Source organism: Manis pentadactyla, chromosome 13 (assembly GCF_030020395.1).
Source record: "Manis pentadactyla isolate mManPen7 chromosome 13, mManPen7.hap1, whole genome shotgun sequence".
Taxonomy (NCBI): Eukaryota; Metazoa; Chordata; class Mammalia; order Pholidota; family Manidae; genus Manis; species Manis pentadactyla.
The window spans coordinates 8,901,859-8,926,167 of record NC_080031.1 but is presented as its reverse complement, the minus strand read 5'-3'; the positions used below and the strand labels follow the sequence as shown (position 1 = coordinate 8,926,167).

At 41.1% G+C, this 24,309-nt stretch overlaps 1 protein-coding gene across 1 annotated transcript; it reads right to left on the bottom strand.

Annotated features, from left to right (window-relative positions):
• Positions 1 to 1,169: 1,169 nt before the first annotated feature.
• On the bottom strand, positions 1,170 to 23,242 carry CRTAM (cytotoxic and regulatory T cell molecule). The gene is made up of 10 exons (XM_036887641.2): positions 23,017 to 23,242; positions 16,481 to 16,627; positions 14,440 to 14,592; positions 12,630 to 12,773; positions 11,495 to 11,656; positions 8,895 to 8,975; positions 6,833 to 6,916; positions 5,450 to 5,593; positions 3,832 to 3,918; positions 1,170 to 2,218 (listed from the first exon to the last, which is right to left on the bottom strand). Exons 1-10 carry the CDS (start codon positions 23,060 to 23,062, stop codon positions 2,088 to 2,090), a joined length of 1,179 nt encoding a protein of 392 aa, XP_036743536.2. The 5' UTR covers positions 23,063 to 23,242; the 3' UTR covers positions 1,170 to 2,087.
• Between the last annotated feature and the right edge of the window lie 1,067 nt (positions 23,243 to 24,309).

Here is a 24,309-nt window from a genome sequence, read left to right as displayed (position 1 = left end):
AACCTGGGGATCCCAGTTTTATGAAATCCTCTCAGGTGATTCTGGCCATTGGCTACGTTTGCTTATCTCTGCTTTGCATGGTTCTGTGATGTTGGCACCTTAGTCTGGCCTCTTGAGTAAAAGGCACTGGAGTAATGGATACAGTCCTAGTGAACGTCCTTTGGGGGGATTAACCTGCAAGCATAGACTCAAAGTAGCAGGACACAGAAGCAAGGTTTGATCAGCCATGACCAGCACTCTGAAGAGAAATTGTTCATCTCTGGATTGTCCACAGGATATGAATGATTTGGTAAATGATTTCTGTCTCAAAGTGCTGCAAAACCATAACTGACATGTCTCACCTTGATGTCTTTACTCATTAAAACTCTTAGAAATCAGGACATCCGTTCATTCCCCTTTTCCTTTTTCACTTCCCACTCTTCCCTAACAACTCAGTCCTCAAGTCACTGAGTGGGGAACAGCAAAGTAGGCGTCCGCAGTGGCGCTGGTGGGGAAGCTGTGGAGGCTGGAGAGGGGTGGCTGAGCTTGTGTGGGTGAGGGGAGTGTGTGGACAAGTGGGTGGCCAGGCTTCCATACACTGCAGCTCCCCGGTGGGGGGCATCAGAGACCAGGCATGGTGAGGAGAGCAGCCCATTGGTGGGCTGGGGACACAGCATGGGGGCCAGACCTGTGCAGGAAGAGGAGGGCGCCTTCAAGGAGAACAGGATGGTAGCAGAGAGGAGAGACTGTTTGCATACAGGGATTGAGCAAATCAGTATACATTCAGGGTAATGGAAGCCACGTTTTCCAGAAAAGATAGTTACAAATACAGGCCAGGAGAAAACTAGAATAAAGTCATGTTTTTCAATAAATAGATTTAAGTATATGCATGCACATAGACACATATATACAGATATATGTGTGCATTCTCTTATATTCCTAAGCTTTCTATACTGAGAGCACTTGAGAACAATGATACCCACAAAACAATGCGTACACCTAGCTCTGGGGTCTTGGCTTCTAAATACCATTTTCCACTAAAAGGAACCAGGGATCCTTGGAGAAATGGCTGAGTACAGGGCTGAGACAGGAAAGTGGAAGATAAGCCTAGAATATTTTGTGCCAGAAAGGAAAAAAATTACAAACTCAAAACATGAGTGTGTGTAGACAGTTGGGGATGATATTTTAGAATTAGTTTATTTAGATCCAGACTAGGAGAAATGTTGTAAATAAATGTCTGAGTTTGCTACACCTTAAATAAACTGATAGAAAAAAAAAAAGGCTGTGTTACTTTCACATGTGAAAGTGAAAGGAGGAAGCACAGCTTAGAATATGACCTCCAGAAAAGCCCATATACATTCTGCTCTTTGTTAAATACATTCTTAAAAGCACCCATTAGGTCGGTAATCAGTATGTTAAATTCACTGTTTTCTTTTGTACATGTTTTTGTAACGAGGTGTCCTGGTAAAAACTTTGTCTACCAGATCAGCTCTTGCGACTTAGCAAGAAAATCAAAACTTTGGGCCTCCCTTGAACTCACGCTTGGGTTTTGGGGCAGTCATGTTCATTATTTAAAGCTCATTCACTGTTATGCACCACGTCTCCCTGGCACCGCATGGCTGGTTCCAGCTCCTTCAAGTCCTGCCCGAATGTAAGCTCACAGGATTAAGGAGCTTCGTTAGACCTTTTTCATCCCAAAGTTTTTTTTTTAAATCTGGAGACCAGAAGGAAAGATTAAAAAAATTTTTTTTAAGTAGTTCTAATAGGAGACTAGAGCTCAGCATCAAAAACTTCTGTTCCTTTTGCGGTGAGGTGCTAACTGGTCACGTGGACCCTGATCCTGAGGCTTAGGAGACTGCCTCCTGCTGTGAAGTAGTGTCACGTATAATAGGCTGTTTCTTTTTTTTAACTACAAAGATTTATGTCCATGGTTTGGTCCTCATTTTGCTGCTCCGAATCCCAGTCAGATTACCACGGGAGGATACCATACCACATTGCACACAAACTGTGTTTTTCACGGGGTAGTAATGATGTTCCTTCCCACAGGCTGCGCCACCAAGGTGACAGGCAGCTGCCCTGAAATCCTATTTTCTGTTGCAGGGCGTGCACTACACGATGCTCTCTGGTATCCAAGTGTGCTGTCCTTCTAATTTTGCATTTTGTGCATTTTCCTTCCTCTTTGTTTTTGCTTCTGAGTACCACTGTGTGATGTAGTTCACGTAGCTCTTAGAGTGAGAAGCTGAAAGAAAAGCATGTCAAAGATGAAAATTTATTTAGAACAGTGTTGTGTGCATTTATCCAAAACATTCTGATGGCCCGTGGTATGTTCAGGTCCACGTGCGAATGTCTTTAAAAGTCAAATCTGGAATCCACTGATGCATATAAATGATCTGAACACATTGCTGTAGTGTAATCTTTTAAGAAGTCTTGTTATATAAACAATATACTAATAAACCTGAAATAAAATATATAGACATTTCTGCTGTGGAATAACATATGTGTTGCTGGAAAAAATATGCATTGCTTTTAGCAAACTTTCATACTAAAAGTACCAGGGCTTAAGGGAAAAATAGGGTTGGGGTGGACCACTCAAAGCTTATGTAACTCTGTACGTGGAGACAGCTCCAGAAGACACCTGTTAGGTGAGTAAAAGCAGTAGTTGAAATTCTGAATTTGAGGGCTCTGTAGGAAGGAGGACAGACGTGGAGGTCGGAACCCCACTTCCCATGATCTGTGTCAAGGCCCTGGCAGTGGACCTTTCAGGAGAGGGAGCCTAGAGTGCGGGTGCTCATTTTAAACTTTTGTTAAAATTGAACTGCCGAGCACCTCTGCTTGAGCCGAGGGCTTTTCGTTGCCTGCTAAAGGTTATAATTCTACTCCCACTGTCTTGGTTCTCCTTGCCTAGGAAAGTCAGCGTAGGAAGCAATCCAATTTATACATTATATTGACATCATCCTCCTACTTGCCAGTTGAGTATGAGGCGACTGACGGCATAGAAACATATGTGTGATACAACAGACCATATGTAGCTCACCCACATTTTCCCCTCCACCCCCAGTTTTCACACAGCCCCGCTCACTGGTGCCCCTCTCCCTGCTAGTACCACTATTCTTTTCCACTTCACACCCTACTAGGTCAAAACCCAAAAGTCAGAGGTATTGAAAAGACAAGCTTCCTGCAAAAACCTCAATAAAGCCCATAGAATCTAGTAGCAAAGCTCACTGCATTTCTGACACGTGTAATAAACTCAAATGCATAGAGGTTGGGCAGTATAAGACTCTTGCTTGACTACAGTCCTAGCTGCTGAAGATCAAAACAAAACACACACACACAAACTCCTCTTGGGCTCTTCTTTTTCTTTATATATTTTGGTTGACGCATTGCAATGAAGTAATCCCAAAGACAGGAAGCATTTCTACTTGAATTAGTCAAGACTTGTATTCATGTATTCAATATAAATTTATTGGACATTCCATCTGTGCCAATCCCTGTGCAGGAATCTGGGGTTACACACAGAGCAAATCCAGCTACTCAGGAATATTGTGGTAGCTAAACAACACACCAAAAATGGCAACATGGTAGATAAAGGCGTATGTGTGATGCTCTGGAGCTCTGGAGGTACGTCCAGGGGTGAGCCTATGAGCAACAGTGAGAGCTCAGGGATGGCTTCCCAGAGGCACATGGTCTTAACTGTTTTTACTTTTTAAGATGCACTTCCTTATGTTTTCTGAGAGGATTTAGGTAATTGACTTCCTAGCACTAAAAATCAAACTTTTATTTTTACCCTCCCCATTAAAGTCAACAAAAAGATGAACTTCATTTTTCAAATCTCAGGTCACAGGGTTGACTTACTTTGGCCATTTTTCTCTTGGGATGATGTTTCTTCATTATTTGACCTTGATTTGTAACTTTCTAGAGTGTGTTCTGAAATTTCATTTTCTGCAAGAAGAGAAAATTAAGTTACTGATTCTTGGTGCCACAGACATCATCTGTATGGAGAAATGAGCGTTTGAATAAGATGATACCTCTGTTTTTATACAGTAACAGACTTATCACTTCACCTGCCATACGTCATGTCCTTATTCGTTCAATAAATCATTTTTTATTCTTTGCTATGATTCTTACAGGCACTGTGCTAGGCAGTGTACGAGTTGCGGATGTCAAATGACAGTAGATTAGAGTCAAGTATTGTCCTTCGGGAAGGAACAAGTCCAGTAGCCCTTAAAGAACTATGGGGCTGACGCATTAATGGGAGATTGTGAAACAATACTCTGCCATATGCCTCCTGCAGGTACAGTTGGAAACCAGACCCTGTCTCTATGTCTGTTTAGGATGAGAATATTAGTCTTCCGTGACGTCAGTCGAGAAAGACTGACAATAAACTAGGACAAGTGGTAGTTTTAAGAAGTTCAGGGCCATTCAAAGATGTAGTGTTTTACCTTGGACATAATGAATTCTCTGCTATTGGAGGTTTCCAAGCCATGAGTGGTTAAATCAGCACTGTCCAATAGTCACATGGATAATTAAAAATTTTAGTAGCCATGGTTAAAAAAACAGGTGAAATTAATTTAATAATATATTTTATTTAACTAGTAGATCCAGTGTATCATTATTAGACATATTATATTCTTATGTATGTGTGTAGACTGAGTCTTCAAAATTGGGTATCTTACCCTGACAGCACATCTCAGGAGTGACTGGCCACATTTCAAGTGCTCAATAGCCATGTGGTGGCTACTGTATTAGACATCCCAGGTCTAAATAATCACTCAGAACTAAAGAGGGACTTGAACCTGGCACACATTTATGGAATGAATTGAGTAGATCGTTATTCTAGTTATTAATATATACTTCTAAGGTCCTTTCCAGCTCTGATATGTGTTGAGTCTATGTGTTTTGATAGGTATCTTTCATGCTAACTCAATAATATATATGTATTTTTTTGCTTCCACTGATGACTTTTTAGCTAGAATGCTTAGGAAAAATTACTAACATATTGTGGTTGAGGGCGCCTGAGTGCATTCTTTCAGAGTAAGAACGGGACCAAAACAGTCAACCTTTGATTGACCATTCCTAGAATATGAACTTGAGAGTTGGAACCTGTGTGTCTTGTTCACAGATGTGTCCCCAGTACCTGGAACAGACTCTGGCACATAGTAGGTGCTCAGTAAATGCGTGAATGAATGAATGAGCTCTCTACTTAGTGTCCTTGTGTGAACTGAAGCTTCTGTCATTTAACACCAGTTCCCAGAGCTACTGTAGTTCCCTTAGTTATGCATTCTTTGGTGACAGTCCCTGGAAATTCACATCCTGTGTTTACTGCAAAACAAATAACTGCTCATGTGAATGGCAACATTTATCAAATAGATTGTGCAGCATCTAGCAGGGGAGCTTGGATTGACAGTGTTCCTTTTCTCTAGCCAATTGTTCCAGCATCCTTTAGCCTCCATTAGGTTCTCTGTCCACTCACCTCTTTTCCACACCACGTGGGCTTTCCGAAGCTTCATAATGAAGAGCTGGACTATGATGAGCAGCACGAAGATGAGGAAGCACACCAGAGTGAGCAGCAAGATGCCACTTTTCTTCCTCGTCAATCCCATGTGCCGCGGATGTGCTGCGATAAGGAAAATGAGCAGATTTTAGACTGCTTAAGAGGTTTTGGGGGGCTTTTTTGGTCACTGAGGAATATACACAATACTTCCAAAATCTAGTGTGGGCTACTAGGCAACTGACATCGAGAAACTTAGAAGTTTACCCTGCAAGTAAGGACAGTCATTTATTCTCGGAAAACAAGCAAACAGACATACGAATAAACAAAGCAATTCTGTGGAATGACCTGAACAATGTTTTTAAGTTACATAGATATTGAACCAGTCATTTTTCATTTCTAGAGAAAACATGAGAATATGGACTTAAATTATAGCCAGGGGATTCAAATTAGCTATAAGGAATGATTTTACAGCAAAGTAGGGTTAAGTAGCCAGAGAAATTGTTAAGGAGTTAGAAAAACTATGCAAATGAAGTGAGAACTCACTACTCTTGGCGAGGTTACATGGGGTCTTCCATGAGGGCCTCTGGAGGTAAACCAGATGAGACCTTCAAGGTCTTTCTCAACCTTAAATTCTGTCTCCATGGGCCCTAGTTTTGCTTAATGTCCCGGTCTTCTTTTCTCAACCAACAAGCAATTACATTGTGTTGGAGCTATAAGACACAATCCTATGCTCTAGGGACAGTTCTCTCTATATGCAAACAAATAAAAGAATACACACAAAAGAGGTAATTTGGGTAAATGCAGGCAGTGCCATCAAAATGGGGTTAAGGTTCACAGAAGAATATGTGTTCGCCCTTGTGATTCTCTGGACAAACTGATTTTGTGGAAAAAGATGCTGTTCAGATTTCAGCAATGTCAAGTCCGAGGATGATGGCAGAAAATTCAGCAAGAGGTATGTAGGAAATGAAATGGACTAATTCTCCAGAGAATGTTCTGGAAATAGAGATGTGGAAATCTTCTGCCTGGTGGCAACACTAACAATCTCGGGAATGGATAACCTTTTTAAGAATTAAGGAAAGAACCAAGGATGGAGACATAAAATCAGAAGTATAGCCGCACTTCAGAAGTCAGAGCTCTGAGGAAGGGAAGTTAGCTAATGGAGACAGAGAGGGAGCGGTTAGCAAAAAGTCACAGGACCAGAGTGTGTCTGGGAAGCCAGGGAGGCGACTAAGTCAAGGAGCAAGGGAGTGATTAACCCATAGAAAGGTCAAGAAAAATGAAGACGGGAAAGGGCCGATGGATTTATTGATTAAGAGGTTAAAATGTCAAGTGTTCATTCTAAATGTGGTGGGGGACACTTACCACTGGTCACATCAGGGTCCTGAGTGGTTTGTTCTTCCCCATCCTTGCCAATCTCTGATGTACTAGAACCTTCCAGTACTGCGACTGAGATGAAAGAAAGCAAGACATAACATATAGTGTGACTATATATGTATACATGATTATGATATGTATATATGTATACATGACATATACATATGCCTATGTATGGCATGCATATATACACATATCCTTCCAAAGCAGTTTTGGAAACCAAATTAAGTGAGACTCTAAAAAAACAACAAGATCATTATTGAACTACTGACGTCTTCCAAAAACAGTTGTAGATGGCTAGGCTCTTTTTGCCCTATTTTTTTAAAGACAGATGTTTATTAGACACTTACACTGTGCTGGTCCTCAAACTGAACATTTGGTATATATTATTTCTCACCACAGCTCTGAGCAGAGGCTTAGAGAAGTTAAGTGACTTGTCTAAGGTCCTGCAGCAAATAAGTGGTAGGGCTGATATTCAAACTCAGAGCCCAAAAGTTAAACCATTAATTATTCTATACTTCCTTCCTGAGGCAGTCCTGTTAGTGAGAAGGTCTTTAGGATGCTTCGAGACAACACCTGAACAAATGAAGAAGGGCGGCCCAAGCTTTATATAAGAAACCTAACAGCCTGAAATGCACAAAGTGATGATTTTTATGTTGAAAAATAGGCCCTGTTGTCATTCAAACCTATCCTTGTTTCCCCCTTAGAAGTGGAATGCACTGTGACGTTTTTGCTAGGGAAGAGAATTATAAAAATAAGAGATCTCTTTTTTTGATTGTGTTGCTCATCCTTGCAATTTTTTTTTTCTCTGCAGACTCTTGTTTTTAGCCCATTGCACAGCGCCACCATGTGGACCCTGAGGGGAATGAAACCACTCATTCTGAAAATGAGTGTTACTGACAGTAATAAAGTCGTGGAAATTGAAAGCTGAAAGGAAATTTAGAAACCATATTTCTTAAATCTTATGTTATATCTGAAAAGGCAGAACAGAAAATTGAAGTGGTTAGTAGTGGTGTAAGCCAATTTAAAGACAACTGGATTCTAAACACGTTTAAACATGTTGGATGATTAAAGCAAGTAATGTGGTTATTCTACTTCACACTATTTGCAATTTCCATTGCTCTTCAAAAAACTGTATGGTCCATACTGTTTTCATCACGGTTTGAAAACCCCAAAGATTTACTCTTAAATATTACTCGAGATAAAATTTTTTTTAATGTGATCTGATACTCAGAACTATGAAGAGGGTAATGATATGAAAGCACTTATCCCACCAAATGAAATTATTATGGAGACACTATTTGTAACAGCAAGAGGACATGGAGGAATTTACGCCTGTCTGGGTAAGGTTATCTCTCTCAAAATAACATCATAAATGCCTGCATTCATCTCTTCATTCATTCATCCATTCTGTGTTTTCTGAGTACCTGCTGTTGCCAGGTACCAAGCAGCTAGGTAAAATACAAAGATAAATATATGCTCATTGCCCAGCATTAATTACCTAGTAGGTTTGCTGTCTAAAAATATGGAATTATAAGCCAGGCTTTCTAAATTCCTCTGCATTTATAGTTCAGTAACATCATCAAAGACCTTGGAGTTCTTGACATGTAAGTAACCAAAGTGTTTTCAAAGATGATCTTGTTATGTGATGACAAAGAGCACCGGATCTCCAGACCCTGATTCTTTGTTCTTTGTTGATACCAAGTCTTTATTTTGTGTTTGGTCTGTTCTAGATGGGAAAACAAGGAAATGAGTCTCTCTAAAAATGAATTCGACCTTGCCCTTTACCACAGAGGAAATTGGAATATCACAACTTTGTGTGTGAAGAAAAATAGTACTCACCGTACAGGGCATTAAACACCCTAAAACTCCTCCCTCTGAGTGATTGCTCCTCATACGGAGCTTCTCCAGAACCCACAAAGCTGGAGTCGGTTGGAGGGGGTCTTATTGAACATTGAAGTATAAAATAATTCTTAAAACTTAGAACTGGAAAAGTCGACCTTCCCAAGGAGGCATGATTTTTTAAAGTTTTAATGGTTTTGACACTTACCAGGACTAGTGCGCTGCCGAGGGTCTTGAGAGGATAGAGAGCTTCTCTCCAGGGCATTGGAAGTTGTCTCTTGATCAGTAACTAGGAAAGGAGAGAAACAAAATTCTGTAACCACAGACAGCAATTTTACCCACATTGTGCTCAGTACAATAGGTTGGAGAATGTATGTCGTGGCTCCCCGCAGAAACCTCAGACTATGTGTTCTGCAGCTCATACTCTGGTTTTTGAATCTGTACCCTGCTGATTGCCCATCTGCTCAACTGCCTGGCTCAGAACTACAGCAGGCTGGACCTCGGCAGAGTGGTGCGTTTGGCAGTGGTAGGCGTAGAGTATGCACTGCCTCTCTCTATATATCCATTTACCTGTCAGTCCATCAATCTGTCTGTCCAAATACCATTCACACATCTATCTACTTATTTGTTAGTTAGGTGGCTTGGGAGTCAGTCTCAGACTGGATTGAATCCAGTGCTGTCACATGCTTCCTGCTGTGTGAGTTTGAAGAGGATGTCTAATCTCTCAAATGCAGAAGTTATGATAACCCAATTGTTTTATTTTAAGCCAGATACTAAAGAGATTTTCAAAATGTAGAACAATGCCATTTTTCACTAATGTTTTGGCATTGCAAGAGGTAGTTATTTTTCCATAAAAATATGCCCTTCTGTTCATATGCACAGGACTGATTTAAACATGTTCTTTTCAGTTTTAATTTCTAACAGGTAAATATTGACAGATGTAATTCACACGGGCAAAAGTTATTTGGGGTGCTCCATTACTTGTGAAAGTATAGAGGGGTTCTGAAATCAAAACGTTTGAGAACCGGGGTTCAAAGATTTGTTTTTACCCCATCTCCAGAAAAGCAATAGGAAACCAAGATTCCTCATTTGGAATCCTCAACAGATGAAATAAATCATTTTGAAGATGTCTGGTCCACTCCTCGTGTCCTGTTATCCTTCACCCACTGTTGCACAGTGGGTTTTTCAAAAGAAGGTGCTCCCTTTCAGGACCCTCTAGGAGATGGTTCTTGCATGGCCCTCATTTCCTCCCGGTCCTGCCATGCAGAGTGTGGGGAGAAGGGTCAGAGTCCTTACTTGTAAATGTGTTTTCAAGCATCCTCAGCTATCAAGCTTTTGAAACTAATTGGATGAACAAAAAGTCTGTGCTATCTGTATGTCCTTCACCAAAGGACGAAGTTCAGAAACAAATGGAAGCCACCAGCAGCTGATAACTAGAGTTACTCTGTAGACATTTATTGGTGACCTGGCAACGGATGCTTAATAGTCGTTACTTAGATCACAAATAAAAGTCAAGTCTTGACTTATTGTTAGGATCAGAAATATTGCATGGCTGTGATTTTGAGCCATACAGAACAATGGCCATAAAGCCGGAGAAACTGTGATTTTCACCCTCTGTTTGGAGATGGCTTGAACAATTGCCAAAAAGTAAAGATGTGTTTTTTCAGTATGGTTGGTCCTCTTATTTGAGAATCTGAGAATCTTTCGGCATTTAGAGAAATGGAGTCTTGTTCTCTCTTTGGTGGCCCTCCCACATCCCCCGCTCTGCCAGTGGGGGTGGAGCAGCGGAGGGGAATGAGTCATAAGGAGGAAGGGATATTTGTGTCAGATTACAGCCCAGCCCAGGCTGTGGGTCCCTGAGTCTTCTGCAGGCAGCTTCCTCAAGAACTACTTTGGGCTTGATGAGAAAGTGACCAGTGCAAAGGCTGTGGTATTGAGGGGGGCGGGCTGTGAACCTCAGCAGCGGCCCTCGGGGGGGCAGCTCTTCCGTTCCCCCACTGTGAGGTTCTCCTTGACAAATACCTTTCATTAGCTGTTACTTCATTTGATACAGTGCTTTTTCTACAGATGCATCATCACCCGACAGCTTTCTCTTGCACTAGTGGGAATGAATCCTTGTACTTCAGGAATCTCTTTTTTACTGAGAAGTACCCTGTAAAATCATGAAGGCCAGCGTCTTCCTAGTGGCTGGTGTGTGATTCGATACTCCTTGGCTCAAAAAATTATACACGTACAATTGTGCATTTGGGAAGGAGTCCGAGCACAGAGATTCTGAAAATGTAGACAATGCGTCTTCACGCTTAATATATTATTATTTGCTGTTTTGCTCTGAATATTACCATGGTTAAACTAAAACCTTCAGAAGAGTTATAACAAATCTAAAGAGTAATCATGACCTAATGGGACTGTGTTGAGTGTTTTTTATTAACGTAGAGCGATATCAACACATTTAGATGTATTTCAGTTACTCTCGGGTCAAGAACAAAGATACAGGTTGCTTTAGATAATCTCTTCGGAAACATGACTGCAATATGACTGTCTGAAGTCTAGTTAAGTCAGCTGTCATCAAAAAGCAAGCATGACACTATTGGCATGTGGTGCTCTGCACTTCTGGGGTTCCTCTGATTGTGGGAACAGGTGCCCCTGGGTCACCCAGCTGGAGAGAGTTCAAGTGGTTAGTTTGCTAGTAAGGAGAGCTTCGTCGACAGTATTCAGACTCTGAAGGGCGTTTCGTACTCCATTTAACTTTGATAGTGTGATATTAAGGTAAAGTAAAAATGGCTAAAGACGATCATGAGTTTTTCTTACCCAAATCTTCAAACCGGAAAGGGGCTACCAGCCTGCTTCCCCGCAAGCCCTCGTGTCGGACGATGCAGTCCGCTGTGGCGTGTGGGCCGTAGGTGTGGACTCTGAGCGTGCTGGTGCTAGTGCATTTTTTCCCATCAGCTTCAAACTCATGGTGTGTTTTACCTATGGAGCAATTTAAAGAGGTATGTGAGGTTGTGGCCGTTCAAGGCTACTGGCTGGGTTTGGTTCTCTTGGAGGCCAACGGCCTTGACGTCTGGGAAAGCTGACGAGCGTCTAACCTCATTCTAACTTCAGCCAGCTGCCTGCCTTGTACGTGCTCCCCCCTTGTCACGATGGGGAGCAGATGAACAAGAGCGGAAAGGTTTCTATCAACCCTTGCTACTGAGAGGGGAAAAAACCCCTAAAGCTGGTTTTTTGTGGTTTCACAAGGACAGCCTGATGTTGTGAAACACAAAGACCCAAAACCCTACTCAGGTTGATGGAATAGGCAAATTAAAGGGGAGGTCTTATAACGAAGTAGAATTGACACTACACTGAATCTCAGATCACTGAAAGTCAAATGTAATGTCTGTGGAAATGTAAACAAACTCTCAGTAGTTCCCAAGCCTGATAACTAGTCATCCTACTTCAATTACTTGAATCCTGCTTCCATCCAATCAAAATTAAGATCCTTTGTTACCATAATATTTGTATCTGTCTTTGGGGGTATGACGTAGTACATACTGTATAAAGAGGAGTCGCGTCTGTTCCAGTTACATGCATTATGTGAAATGTGTTTTCAATTTTACGCCTGCTCAAAAGGTTATGCTCAGAGGTAACAGCTGTATTGTACCTTTTGATGAAATGTTATCAAATTTTAAGAAGCCAGAAGAAATATTCCATTTTAGGTTTCTACCGTGTTTTAAGCAAAAACAAAAACAAAAACACATGTAATCATGTTTTTCATGATTACGCTTTCAAAATTAAGGCATTATGTTGATCGGTTATGAGGATAATTGGAAAAGAAGCGATGAATTATTTAAATATGTTTCCTGGCACCTGCTGCCACCAGAGGGCGCCAGAACATTTAAAAACGTTTTGGAAATTTAGGAAGAAAGGAGAACAAAGGAGCAAAGAAAACCCTTTCTCCACTTACCATAGAGCTCAATGCCGCTCCCTAAAAGCCAGGTTATCTGTGGAGGGGGCTTACTTCTCGTCGTGGAGCATTTGAGTACGATATGCTCTTCTCCATTCTGTCTTCTGATAACTGAATATTCCAGGGTTGGCGCGAGAGGAGTTGCTAAAAGAAAATGGATTTTTCTGTGCTTAATCAGCTGGTTTACACATCCCAGCAAAGCACAAAGCCTAATAACCTATAGGGATCATTGTAGGGTATGGTCTAAATAATGGGCGTATTTTTTTATTTGACCTTTCCCAGAATACAGTTGAAGGGGTTTTACAGCTACTTTGGCTGTAGTCAGAGTATGTGTTACCCAGTGTGTGACTGATCCATGGTAATTCCCATACAGTAATTCTTAAATTTCTTGTGTGTATTTGATTGGTAGAGCGCTGGGTGAGGGATAGAAACCTGAATTCTAGTCCCATCTCTGTCACCAACTGTATTCAGAACTCCTGTGAAGTCTCCCAACTTCTCGGTGTATTAGTTTTCCTGCCTGTGGCATGAAGGAGTTGGATTCTGTTTCAGCTTTAAACTTTCATGAGTCTATGACTCATCTCAAAGTAAGTTACTTCTGTTCGCTTCTAACATCAAAGATGCCTTTCTTGTATAAAGGCCACATTAGTCCTTTCTCCTACTCCTGTCTTGGAAATACTTTTTGGTGAGGCTTACTTCCTCCTCTTTCCCCTTCTGCTTCACACTTGGGTCTAGAACTGCACACGTGCATTTATCTGCTCATCCATCTGCCATCAAGACACTGTAAAGTCGGCTCGAAGGAGTCATTAGGTGTGTTCATTCCGATACAAATGTGGAAAAGACAAGGCCCTTCAAGGAGCTAATCGTTTGGTGATGAACTCAGTCCCTAAACTGTTAAAAGACCACATGTGAAGTGCAATGATAGAGGTGCACGGGGTGTTCTGAGAGCCCAGAAGGGCACACAGCCAGCCTGAGTCAGAGTATGGGTGGGGGTGGCCAATAGGTGGGAGAAGACACCCTCGAAGCTGAGTCACATTGGTTCTCAAAACCCCTAGGGAGCCCTTCCTTCCCAGATGCTTTGTTACCATACCTTTATTTTATGGCAGGCACTACACTATACAAATTCAAACAGAAGTCTAAGAAATTAGTTGTGGGATTATGTTATTTAGAGATCAATAAAATGCAGTGTTTTTAATTGATCTGTTCCACCACAAAAATAAAAAAAAGTAAAGATACTAAGATTTACACTGCACATGACTGTCTACAGAACTGAGCAAATCCCAAAGGATCAGGAGGCTGTGACTTCTTATCCCCTTCCCAAACCCACCCACCAACAGAAGAGACAAACTTGTCTGGGCACAGGGTGTGAGCCGATCATCCAGTGCAGTTATATCTGAATGCATTCTACCTGTGGATATGCTGTCAGAGGCTCTACTTATTTACATGTGTGTCCTGCCTTCCTAAACTAGCTTGCAAACTCCCTGTGGGCAGAGATTGTGCCTAATTCATCTCTGACTCCCTCGAGCTTAGCACAGTGCCTGGCACACAGCCGCCGCTCCTCAAATACTATTTCTCTTTTCTTTTAGTTCCCAGGAGACAAAAGTCAACTGATGCCAAAGACAACTCGCCCCACCCCCACCCCCTCAAAATGCTACTTTGTTTCCTTTCAACAAAAGGTGGCAGAGATGCCCCCCAGGAAATAACCTTGCTGTAGGCAATGTTATTAAACAAAAATGTCAAGTTTAAAAATGATGTATCGTGTTCCGAAGTGTGTCCCTCCCATCCCGGGTTTCACTGGCTGTCAGGCACTTACCCAGCACAACGACGTTCACTTCCTTTGTCCTCACCGAGTCACTGTAATGTAAGCACTTGTACACGCCCTCATCTTGCTGGGTCACGTTAGGCACGCTGATGGACAGCTGAGTGGGGGCGTAGTGGAGGAGCTGGTATTTGGAATTCTTTAAAGCTGCACGAGAGGGGAAAAGCCGTTAGGAGAAGAGCGATCAGATGAATACAGACTCTCAGTGGGTTGATTATTCACAGGAATAGCTTTTTGGTTTTCACACTTCAAAGGAATAAATGTCACTTCTTCGACTGAGCTGCCTTCCAGATTCTAGCGTTCCCAGCCGAATGCCGCTCTATAGCTCTAACTTGGTTTAGGAAACGGAACATTTCAATACTGGGATCTGTGAAATAAACAGTTTGCTTTATGTCTACTTAGAGGAAATTAAGAGCACTAGGCTGGTGGAGGGCTCGAGTTGCAGGAGGGCTTTAAAGAATTTTTTTTTTTTTACATTATGAAAAATGCCCACTATGATATGATTTACCTATTTGAAATCTGGTTCGTAGGAGGTAGTCTTGTCCCAGTAAATTAGAAGAATGGCAGATAAATGCACCGATATTCATTGCTCCAGCTGGGTGCGTCTTATTTTTTTAATTTTAAAAGGTCATTATTATTTGAAGTTTCCCAAAGAGTGTGACTTAGACCATTCCAGTGTTTAGCCAATGGCAAAAGCATTAATAAGTAAAAAATAAGAAAGCAAGCTCTGGGAGAGTGCCAGCCAATAGCTAGTGTATCTCTTGATTCTGTGTTGACCTAGGATGACCTCAGGTCTGAGATCCATTAGCCAATCAGAGGATCCTGAAATGAGTGGTTTTCTTTGTTTTGTTTTAACGCTTAAGATTTATAATATGAACAAGCCTAAAATAGGTAAGCCTTGAATGGCTGACGAAGGTTGTTACTCATCTGGAATGAGGGTCGTGTGCCCTGGGACACTGATGTTAGATGAGCTAGAACTCACGACTTCTCAGCCTCAGTGCTATGGACATTTGAATCGGTAATTCTTTGTCGTGGGGGACTATACTATGAATTATAAGATGTTTAGTAGCATCACCGGCATGTCTACTCATTGGATGCTGGACCCTCTGCCTTTCCCCAGTTTAAAACAACCAAAACTATCTCCAGACACTGCCAAATGCCCCCTGGAGGTCAAAAATTACCCTCGGTGGAGAACCACAGAGCTAGATCAAGGCATTTTGCTGTGGAAACTTGAGAATGTCCATCTTCTCCTAGTTTAGCAAACACCAAACCAAAAGAACAGGAAGCATTATTTAACAGAATCTTCTCTACTTCACGTAGAACCTAGTATTAATAGTTGGTTTGGCTTGAAATAATAGTTATTTTACATTGAGCGTATCTCTATTTTATGTTTTCAAAGCCTATCAAATTTTTTGGAGGCTCTGCTTTCACAAAACAGAATGAAATTTGCCATTTTGGAGACTCTCCCAAGTGTCAGGCAGTTCAGAATATTTGAGGAGATATAAAATGGTCTCAATGTGTGTGGAGAGAAAAATGCTGGCCCTTCTTTCCAAAGTACTATGTGCTGTCATTTCCTATTGCTTAATGATATGGTTTTATGTTCGGACCAACAGGAGAGGTTTCTGGAAGTGGTGTCTGTGATGCGACATCGGCTTGCACAGAGGGAACACGGAGCAGCTGGCTCCAGATGTGGGGCGCTGGTGTTGGCTGCTGGAGGCCAGTGGCCCCCAAGGCAGTCTGCTGCCTGTCCCAGTGAGAGTCACAAAGTGACTTGGGGGTGAGGCGGGGGTGTGGACATGCTCTTTGTAATTTGAGCCCCCTTTATCAACCCTTCTGGTGGGGTTTCCATTTCAGACTTCCTGTCAAGAAAAGCAGTCATGTGTAAAGTAACAGGCTTCTGGGGGTGATTCACGCGTAACGGTAGGTGGGCCAAGCCCACCGTGTGGGTGACTCATTGCTGGTTTCTGTCCTACAAACCTGTCTGGAAAATCCCTCAGGTTGAGGGCTGGTGGCCAGTTACTTTCCTTTCACTTACCAGGCTGCTCGTTTAAAAAAATGGTGAACCCGGACGGGGCCAACCACTGCAGGGAGGCGGACTTCCCTTGAGAAACGACACACTTCAGAGTGAGCGTCTGGCCTTCCTCCACGGCGACGGTTTCCGTGTGGTTAGTCAGAAAGGCCTCTGCAGAGGAAGAGAATTGGGGACCGTCAGGCGGCCAGTCCCGAGCTGAGGTGCCCCCTTGAACTCCATGCGACCTCATGCATTCAGTCAATCATCTACTACACATTTCTCATAGAAATGAAACAAGTCAACACCAAGAAATGCGAGAAGTGGGGAGCCCTGGAGGAGCCGTAAAGATGCCTCGTGAAGGAGGTCTGAAGGAAAGGGTAGGGTTTGCATAGGAAAAAGGGAGACGTTGACCAAGATATACTGGGCACTTGCCATGTCATACACCAGGACCCGTGTCCGGCCATGGTACCTGTATTTAATTTAACTTTCTAACTAACTCCATAAAAGAAACATTCTTCAGCTTGCTCTACAGACGGGGGAGCAGAGGTTGAGGTCACACAGCTTCCGGAGCTGGTTCTGCACCTAGTTCCGTAGGCTTCAAAGTCCGTGCTCATGGAACTGGGTTGGAATAGCTAAGGGTTGACACCCTGGAAGAGTCGGCTTCTCCGTCCTTAGTTTATACAAGGGGTGATTTGTACGTTCAAGTACAAGTTGCATGGCCAGGGTTCAAGGAAAGAATGTTACAACCCATGGCTGAGCTGTGGATGAGGGGCTGCCCTTCACGGGCAGGAGAGTTCTACCCAGAGGGAGGATGTTCTCACATCTCTTCCAATTTAATATTCCACAACAGCACTTTGTAAATTCCCCAGATCACAACCCCCAGAGCATGAGGAACAGTTGGTTGGTTCTAAGCAGCTGCAAATTTATCCTCCCCAAAAGGAAATTGATAGAAAAATAAATTGGCATTACTGCTGATTTGGCATATTTATTGCTATTTGTTATTTTTTTATGTTTTAAATTACAAAAAAAATTTGTTTTCTGGGCATAAGATGATTCTTATCAATGAGTACAAAACATTTCCATAAATCAGAGAATACCGTGGGTTATAAATTATGAATAGCAAATGTAATGAGTTTTAACCGCATCATCTTAGACCTTAAAAAAAAAAAAGAAACAAGGGGAGTTTATTTCCTTGTGATAAATTTCAAGAATTAGGAAAAGGGCTTTGGAGAGCTCTGGGAATTAATTGGTGCAGACTTTCTAGTTTGTTCCATTTGTAGGTCATTAATTTCAATCTAGCCTCTGGCAGTAATATCCCAGAGTTATTGTATTGTACTCATATTGACTTTCATGGGAAACAAATTTGCTTGAATTCTAATGGAAAAATACCCATATCGTCAGCCAATACTATAATGAACAACAACGAGTCAATAAAAAGAGATTGTGTTTTCAAAAAATGCAGAGGCAAAAGGTGAGAATTCTGCTTAGGTTGGGTCATTTAGAAATATTCTCATCTATAAAAGCAACCCATAATTGAGTAATAAGTATATTAGCAGAGATGCTTTGAAATGATGATGGAACTTTTTCTAAGGTTAAGCAGCTCGAGCCAAGAATTTGAATCTAGAACCTTCTAACTGGCACTGCTTCTGTAATCATTCCATTTATGATCCTTGCTTTATTCTCTAGTTCTTGTGTATTATTTTGCTTCCCCCAAGCAGACAAGTTTCTAGAGGTCAGTGACTATGTTTTATATTTCTTTAAAATTCATTTCTTACAAAAACCATTGCAGTGTGAGCTTGAAAAGTAATGATTTAATGCCAGCTTTCATTATGGCACTATAATGCAGACCACAGACAGTTATCTTTGCTTTCCTGTCATTAATAAGAATACTGTGAGCGTGGAGGGAATTTAGTACATTGAATCGAAGATAGAATAAAGATTATTGTTAAGCCACGTGCCCTGATTTCATCCTTTGGACCAAAAATGGATACTTAGGAGTTTTGCCAATGTTCTTACCTTTGGTTAAATGATTGTCTAGACAGGAAGCCTGCCTCTGGGGAGATGGAAGTGGAGCAAGATTTATCTGCAGCCTGTTTATGAATAAATGTTTCCCATTTCAAAGATGTGTAGACCACTGTATTTTTCTTGATAGGCATGCTTATGAATAGTGTCATTTAGTTCTCACAAATGTCTTCAAAATTGTAATGAAAGGTAGTATGGCTTTTTAACATATGCTAAATAATTGTAGTGTTTGCTCTTGCTGTTGAGAATTCAGTATCTGGCCGCTGACCACACTGACCACAACTCTAGGTGCCTGCATTTCAGATGCAAAGGGCTGTGCTTGAGGCATAGAATGTTAGCTGTTTCCTCCACTCTTTGCTCCAAGCCCTTGCTTTTGGCCTTATAGGGCTATTTATGTGGCAGTATTAACAGGTAGACCCTCTTTTTGATTGAGGAAATCATTGTAGAAAGGAAGAATAGCTCTAGTGAGAAGCCACAGACCCACACTGCTTCAGCTGTAGTGCTTAGACATACTGTCCCATGTGTCAAGGCCATGTTCAGGGGTTTCTACCATGTCCAGTGGGTAGGTGGACCTAATTTGATGGCATGTCTTCTAAGGGAAAGTTCCCCATGATCCTCTCGGTGCTGTTGCAAACTAAATTGTAAATCATCTTTAAAATTTTTCTTCACCTACATTAGGAGGCAAACTTTCACCTTCTCCGTCAGAGGGACGGGGTGTGGGTAATATTCTTTGCTCACCACTTCCTCCCCTGCAGGCTCTAAAGATGCGTACATTCTGTTCACCCCCAGCCTTTCTCATGTAGACCCTGAGTGCCTATTCCTAGTCCTCCCTATCTGGGCTTCAGAGTTCCAGTCGGCAGATTATCCCCATGTGGCTCCACAAATGTGAATGTACAGAGCTTGGCAATGGTGACCATGGTGTTTCTTCTGGAAGGTCACCACTGACTGCTGGTAGGTCATGTTTACACAGTGGATTATTGGCTTCTGGACTTGGTCCTTATCTCTGTAAGTGGATTCATCCACCATGCCTGGCAATGTGGTATGACCCTGCTAGTTGACCCTGGGGCTATAGATTGTGACTAGTTTATATATGGCAATGGAATCTGTGACCTTCACCCTCACTTCCACCCCAGTCCCATTCTGACTGTCCTATCAGAGAATAGTTTCACACCAAAGCATGTGCGACCCTCCCTCAAGCACAAGGGCTGCCACCTACCAAAGTGCCCAGAGGTAAAGCCTGTGCCATTTTTACGATTCCCAGGTCTCCCCATGATTTTGGGAGTTGCAATCTGTGATCTCTGCCTCTACTGTAGGTCACCAGGGTAGGCTGAGAAAAGAATAAAATCTTTTTCTTACCTTAGTAGCCCAATTATTGCATGCAACAAATTAAAAAACAGAAGAGAACAAATCTGTCCTTCAAGGACCCCAAACTTGTCCTGTCCAATTGGAACTCATCATCTCTAGGGCCCTCTATGCTCCACCTGCCCTGTTTCAGTGTTTCCTCATATTAATGTCATCACCAGCCACTGCAGACATGTGAGGGGCATCCTGGCCTCTCCCTCTCCAAAACATCTCTTTAATCAGTTTATTCCTTTTTTTTTTCACTTCTATCACTACATTAATTGAGGCCTCCATTGTTTCTTTCTTGGACTGTTGCAGTAACTTCCTTCTGGTCTCTCCTTCCTCCAATCTATCATCATCTGCTTCTAGAATTACATTTTAAAAATATAACTGATCATTGTGTCTTCCTCCAGTAGAGTATTTGCTATTGGTTCCTCTTGCCTATAGGAATCAGCCCGAAATTCCAGATGACTTGACTCCTGATTCTTCAGTCTCATCTGCTGATCCTTCCTTCCAGAAGCTCTATGCAAACGGGCACTTGCTGTTTCCAGAAAGTTCCAGGCTCAAGAAGATACTTTGTCCTTGTCGATGCTGTTCTCTTAGCCTAGGAGGCCTTATCTTCTCCCTCTAAGACTCAGTTCACATGATATAACTTTTGCAAACTTGACCAACCAGTCTGTACCCTCCTTCCCCACAATGACCTGCCCTCTCTCCCAGATCCCCAAAGACTTTGAATGGACTTCTATCATAGCAGGGAGCACTTTACTTCATAATTATTTGGGTCCAAGTATGTCTTTGTGGATAGATTACAGACTCCGCATGGAAAAGTTGTTTGTCCCTCATTCATTTCAGTCCCAGGGCCTTGCACAAAGTAATATTTTAAGTGTTAGTTCAATGAATAGCTAAAAAATTAGTAAATGTATATATTCAGTATGACATAGTTTAATAGGATGCTAACTTTGCTCTTAAATGTTATGTTGAATAAAAAAGACTAAAGCTTGGTTAAAGCCAGAGCTTTAAACACAATGAATTGTCTCAAACCAGAGCCCTATTTAAAAGACTATCCTGAGGTAGTAGGGAAAAGATATGCTTCAGTTCAGGTAGTTACAAAAAGGGATTATTATTATTTTGTTAGGTGAAATCTACAGAGAAAATTACACATGTGAATGTGAATCTGACTTTGTCAAAATCTCATTATTTCCAGGAGAGCTTTAAAGAAGCTATATCACTAATGTACTAACAAACATGGGACTTATTCCTAGTTAGAAGTTAACAGCAGGACCTGACTCAGTTTGTAACTGTTCTTTATGTTTTCTGTATCCTACATCCCTATCTGTCCACCAAATAACCAGAGTAGAGCTCAAATGGGTGGATTTTCATCACTTACAACATAGGTGAATGGTTGAATTTGAACAAGTCTTCATTCCTACCGTGTTTTACTCCATCCTAGGGGCTATTTACGCGAATAGCAGCCTGAAAAGAGATCAGGCTCCAAGATTATGGGAGTTTTCTTGTCTATGAATTTTTGGCAGCCATGGAAGTTGCACAGTAGAAGAAAGAACAGTGATCTTTCCATAATGTAATTAGCTAAAAAACAGCTGACAAATGTATAGTGTTGCCAGAATTGATGATTTGCAATGTGATCAGCTCTTGTCTTGGTTGGGGCTCTGATGGGCCTGAGCACAATTAGGTCAGAGGGGACAATTTGTGCTCGATGCCTTCTGGGTAAGTTTTCAAGTTGGGATTTTTCAATAATGTATCTTCTAAATGGTGTAAGTCACTGGCATTGTGCAGGCTGAAATTTATGTTGCAATTTACTAGCTGTGAAAACTTAAGCACGTTATCTAATGTGTTTGGGACCTCAATTTTTTCATATGTAAATTAGGGTTATTAATACCTATCTCAGTATCTTTGCTAGGATTAAATGTAATTGACATAAAGTGCCCAGCCTTGCTCATGACACAATAAATATATTTATCTCCTGTCTTCATTAAGATTATTGAATAATTTATATTCTAAAAGATTTGTCTTAGATTTACCTTAATATATAATGATTGCTGTTTGTATTTAGAAACTTATTTTTGTGAGGTATTTTTATGAGGCAATAACTCAAATTCTGAAAAAGTGAAGGTCAGTTAAAGACTTTAAACTTTGGGGTAATCGAAAACATTCTAATTTTAGCTGTCTATATGTATTTTTCCTGAATGTATTAGCTATTCCTTAAGCCACTTATTGGAGAAACTAGTATTATTTATTACCAAAACTGAATCCTAAGGGAATAAGGATCAAAAAGAAGGCACTGATTGAAATGTATAAAATAGGGAATTGAAGTGCTATGTAAAACAGGAAATCTGGTCTTTTAAAATAGTGCCCTTCTGGTACAGTTTGATGATATTGCAGATTTAGAAGGATAGGTCGGTTACCTGAAACATAGAGATTCAAAGATGTGGTTTCTTTTGCAAGAATGTGATACAAATTGCAATCAGAGATTCAGGGACACCTACACCCTGCCTCTACTTTTGGGGAGGAATAATTTGACCCCTGCACTAAAAAGGTGTAACCATACCTTTCTCTAATTTTCATAATGCTACATTAGAATTCAACATTCAATTCAAATTTGAAAATTGTAATGGAATGCAAAGCATAACTGACAAAAAAATCGGCACAAAGTTTTGACTGGGTTCATTATTACCCTGAACTAAGAGCTGTATACACTATTATTTAACAAGTCCTTCCACCTTTGAAGTTTGATCCTTACAACAATCCATGGAGTTTGATCAAATGTTGTTATTATCTTTATTTCAAGATTCAGAAATTGGCTTTTAGAGAAATTATTTGGCTAAGGCTTATTAAACAGCAAGGAAGTTTTTAAAAACCCAAACGGATACTCTTTCAACTGGTATACCGTTAAAAAGGCAGCACCTGTTACGCCTGTAACATTTTGCCATAACATAGAGGCCCACAGACACACATACTACAATGATCCTGTCTATACCCTTTAACAATTGAACAGGAGATTAAATAAAGGCAATACCATCCCTCCACTGATTTTGGTACAGCTTGGAAAGTATTCACAAAGTTACCTGGGTTGTCTTCTGTAGCAGGTCCTCCATATATGCAGCTGGCTGACTGATGGGTAGATTCAGCAAAACATTAGATCAACTGAGCATCAAAACACATTAGCTCTAAGTGCTTACCTCGTAAGGGGAACCAAGCCAGCAAGCTGTAAACTCTCCACCACATGTTGTGCTGTGTGGCTGTCACACCTTGTCAACTTCCTCTAGATTCTGAAATAAATGGAGCAGGGTGGTTTCTTTTGAAGGGGAGAGGCAGTAGGTCCGTGACCTCATGTATCTCAACTCCTCCACTGGGGCTGGGAGCCCCCTCTTAGAGAGCTGCCCCCCCAAAATACCTCCTGGTGGAACATTTAGGGGACCACAAGTGTCACCTTGATTGTAGAGGGGGTAGTGATGTGTTGGTGGCACGGATCATTCTACCACACGTGGGTTGTACTAGTAAGTTGACTAGTTGCAAGGCTTTTGGGGGGAAAGTGGAGTGGGAGAGATATTGAAATGTCCCTATGTAGTGATGTCACCTTATTTTTACTTATTTAGTTTATTAGACAATTATAATTAGACAATTTTTGCTGAACCCTGTGAATATTTTATATTTCTGACTCTGGCAACAATTTATAATGGTTATCAGGGGCAGAATTCATTCACTGACATACTTGCTCATTTAAAATATCTGGATATCTACCCATGATCCATCTATTCATGTATCCATCTGTCTGTGCATCCATCCGTCTCTACCTCTGTCCAGCCATTTAATATGCATTGCTTTAAATATGATCAGATGTGAAATATAAATTCCTTGCTTTTTAGGAGAATGTGATCAAGTAGGGGGACAATAGGCAAATGAACTATTTGTTATTTAATTCTCATTAATTGGGCAAATTGAGCTAGATATACTTTATTTCACTTTTTCCAGAGGCACACAGCAAACTACTAATAAACTTATGTTTAGAAAATAGAGGCTTCTCAATCATAATGTAAGTTTGTGCTGGGGATAGTAGTACAGCATGGGGAATATAGTCAATGATTCTGTAATATCTTCTTACGTTGACTGATAGTAACTGCACCAGTAGTGGTGTGGGTTTAATAATATCGGTCACTGTTGAATCACTGTGTTGTACACCTGAAACCAGTATAAGATTTTATATCAGTGATACTTCAATTAAAAAAAAATAAGGGCTAGTAGATAATATTTACTTGCTCTAATTAAAATGAATGTTACTATTCTATAAATGTTTAATAGTTTGGGTAGGGAAAATTTTATCCATCCAATATGTCTTTCAATTTTAACAGGTAGAAAGAGGATGAAACAAGATAGACCTTTCTTGTAGAGTTTAGCAGGATAGAATATAATGTTTCTCAAATTATATGATGATATGACTACCTTGGGTCTCCAGCTGACAAATGTAGATTGTC